The 3,644-nt window shown below is 50.3% G+C and overlaps 1 protein-coding gene across 1 annotated transcript in view; it reads right to left on the reverse strand.

Moving 5' to 3' along the window:
* LOC108446666 (testis-specific H1 histone-like) overlaps nucleotides 1-3,644 on the reverse strand; it is a 12,831-nt gene that overhangs the window by 8,916 nt on the left and 271 nt on the right. The window contains exon 2 of the mRNA XM_017733891.1: nucleotides 2,458-3,517. Within this exon, the coding sequence (XP_017589380.1) occupies nucleotides 2,458-3,517 (1,060 nt within the window). The remainder of the gene's footprint in view (nucleotides 1-2,457; nucleotides 3,518-3,644) is intronic.

Here is a 3,644-nt window from a genome sequence, read left to right on the forward strand (position 1 = left end):
AATGCCTTCGCTCAACGGGAGTCTCCTTGATGGCCTGAATTTCCCCACACTTCACTTTAAACAAGGATGTTTGGGGTCACCCTGCTCAGCAAAGACTTGCCAAATAGCATTCTGATGATAGAGCTCATTGGTGCCCCTGTGCAGGAAGTCATTTCCAGAGTGCCTGAGCACACACACACACACACAGGGCTGCTGATGGAGCCTTACAGGGAATTTCAGCTCCAGCAGCTCCCCACCTCCCCTGTGGATCCTTTCTGGAAGGAAGAAAAAAACCTCAAAAACCCCACCCTCTGCTGACAGCCAGAGCACACCAGGAACACAGAACAATTTGCTTACTGTTCACTTGATCAGCATACAAACTCATTTAAAGAAAAGGAATTATCTACAAAACTGAGAGGCTCACAGGGACAGATCCTGCTCCAGTGCTGAAGGAGGTTCCCCTAGGGGAAATGCCCCCATTCCACCACACCTGCTATCCATGGTTAAATAAAAACATCAAGCTCTGAACTCTTTAAACTGGTATTTCTAATTGCTGCCTACAGTAGGAAATACGCTACATATTCTTAATTAAAAATGTTAAGGCCATTTCTAAAGAGAATTTATATTGCTGTAAGAAATACAAGGGTTAGAGGAGGATGGGTCCACCATGAACCTAAAACTGGCTTGCTGCTGGTGACCATCACTGGCATTTTGGGGGAGAAGCATCTCCCCATGACCCCAGAGCACATTCAGCTCCACAGACACCAGTTAAACATGGCAATCTGCTTTTAGAATCATGGAATATAGACTGGCTTGGGTGGGAAGGGACTGCGAAGATCACGTAGCTCCAACCCTCTGCCATGGTCTTCTCCCCATCCTTCTATCACTGGAAAATTTGTCAATAATAATTTAATATTATCAGTGTTTTAATTCTGATTGATGTAATTAAACTGCAATTACATGACTTCTTTTGGTACCAACAGGAAATCTCTGCATGGGTCTGAGTGGATCCCGTCCCCCAGACAAGACCCCTGTTCATGGAGGGAGTGTTCCCTTGTCAGGGCATGCATGGGATCATTGGTCATTCCAATCCTCTCTGTGTCAGGCAGCCCAGGGTGACACCTCGTGTGTATTTATCAGAAGGAATTTAGTTCCAGAGGACACTGGGTGGCAGGTGGGCACCGCCTCCTGCCCCTCGGATGCAGCGCTTGCGGACACAGAGGCTCCGAGCTCTCCTTGTTCCCAGCGTGGGGACACACACAGAAATCAAATCTGGGAACAACATTCAGGGGTTCCTTTAGGATTTGATGGAACTGGACTCGTGCTGCTGAATTCCTAAAGTGTTCCAGTACAAGGCATCCCAGTACAAGCTGGTGCATCAAGCACAGCTTTTGCTGATGCAGACCTGGGCTTCAGCATGTTCCAGATGCTATTTCCTTTGAATAAACAAATATCAAATGGAGTTATAATAAATGCTGGGGGTTTTAATTAAACTAAGATAATCAGGGCAAAAAATATGGATGCTCAAGCCTTTTCTATAAATGTAAGAGTTAATATCTATAAAAATTTCTCTTAGGCAACTAACAACTTATTTATTGTTATAAAAAAACTTATTTATTTGGAGACAGGCAAGTGCTACCCAACCCTGTGAGCCTCCAGTCTCCAAAATTACACACACACTAAAATATAACTAAAATACCATCCTAAACCTGCTTGAGACAATAAAATAGCCTGTAAAGCAGCAGTTTCTTGTCCTCCAGGACACACAGTTCCCAGTTCCACCCCACCTCCAGTGGGGTGCCCGTTGATGGGCTCTCTGCTGTGGGGCACCCCTGGGTGCCCACCACTCACTCCTACCTGGGTGTTGTTCACTTTGACCCACAGGAGAGCTTCACCTTGTAGTGGAATTACAATTTGATGCCTAATTAATACATAAATTTGGCGTGTAAGTAACACTTTTGTAACACATGTGCAACTGCAGCTTCCTCTGCCACTGTCCCCATCGTGTTTATCTGCCAAGTAACTCATTATCAGCACAAATTACAAAAAAAGTGAGTGAAATTGTGAATTAAAATACTTTTCCAATTACTATTTGTCTTTTCTATGCAAGATGAAAAATATTTTCATCTTTTGCATTTAAACAAGTATTTTTAAAAGCAGCATGACTGCTTGCTGTCCACACAAATGTGACAAATCTCCCAAAAATTTTGTCTTAAGAGTGACCACTGATCTAAAACATAAAATCAGCATTTGTTATTATATCACACTGAAATTTAACAGCTAAATTACTGCAGTAAAACAGCAATAATTAAATAATGTTTACATAAAGACTCTGGTAATTTCAATACCAAATTCAGTATTTCCTCTGTTATCACCTGAAGCATTTTAACCCAGGTGAGAGACACCAGCAGGTGAAGGAGTTCCGGAGGACACAGAATCCCAGGATAAAGGGGTTTCCAGCTGATCAGCCCATCTTACCTGCCCGGAGCTCTGATCCCTTCCTGCCCCACGCTCCCAGGGAATGGGTGCTGTGGGACCTTGGCCGTGGCTGTCGACAGGACCTTGTTCCTGGCCTTGCTCCTGGCCTTGCTCCTGGCCTTGTTCCTGGCCTCGCTCCTGGCCTCGCTCCTGGCCTTGTTCCTGGCCTTGCTCCTGGCCTCGTTCCTGGCCTTGTTCCTGGCCTCGTTCCTGGCCTTGTTCGTCCTGGTCTTGTTCCTGGCCTCGCTCCTGGCCTCGTTCCCGGCCTTGTTCCCGGCCTCACTCCTGGCCTTGTTCCCGGCCTTGCTCCCGGCCTTGCTCCTGGCCTTGTTCCTGGCCTCGCTCCTGGCCTCGTTCCTGGCCTCGCTCCTGGCCTCGTTCCTGGCCTCGCTCCTGGCCTCGTTCCTGGCCTCGCTCCTGGCCTCGTTCCTGGCCTCGCTCCTGGCCTCGTTCCTGGCCTCGCTCCTGGCCTCGTTCCTGGCCTCGCTCCTGGCCTCGTTCCTGGCCTCGCTCCTGGCCTCGTTCCTGGCCTCGCTCCTGGCCTCGTTCCTGGCCTCGCTCCTGGCCTCGTTCCTGGCCTCGCTCCTGGCCTCGTTCCTGGCCTCGCTCCTGGCCTCGTTCCTGGCCTCGCTCCTGGCCTCGTTCCTGGCCTCGCTCCTGGCCTCGTTCCTGGCCTCGCTCCTGGCCTCGTTCCTGGCCTCGCTCCTGGCCTCGTTCCTGGCCTCGCTCCTGGCCTCGTTCCTGGCCTCGCTCCTGGCCTCGTTCCTGGCCTCGCTCCTGGCCTCGTTCCTGGCCTCGCTCCTGGCCTCGTTCCTGGCCTCGCTCCTGGCCTCGTTCCCGGCCTCACTCCTGGCCTTGTTCCCGGCCTTGCTCCCGGCCTTGCTCCTGGCCTTGCTCCTGGCCTTGTTCCTGGCCTCACCCCACAGCCCTGCCTTTCTGTGCTCGGCCGTGGATCCCACGTGGTAAATCACACTCTGGAATTTCTTCTGGATTTTCCCCTCTTCACCTGTTTTTCTAGAGGATTCTTTTTCCTCCCCGGTTCCTGTGCCAGCCTCCCGGGCTCAGGCTCTGTGGGACTTGTGCTCCCTTTCCCCAAGGTGAGGATATTTTCCAGGTGACATCTTCTATTCCATCTTGCTGCCTCTCCCAGCCCAGTGCAGGAGGATCAGGGATAATCTGGTTTAGTT

The sequence above is a fragment of the Corvus brachyrhynchos genome, unplaced genomic scaffold (assembly GCF_000691975.1).
Source record: "Corvus brachyrhynchos isolate BGI_N302 unplaced genomic scaffold, ASM69197v1 scaffold514, whole genome shotgun sequence".
Classification (NCBI taxonomy): domain Eukaryota; kingdom Metazoa; phylum Chordata; class Aves; order Passeriformes; family Corvidae; genus Corvus; species Corvus brachyrhynchos.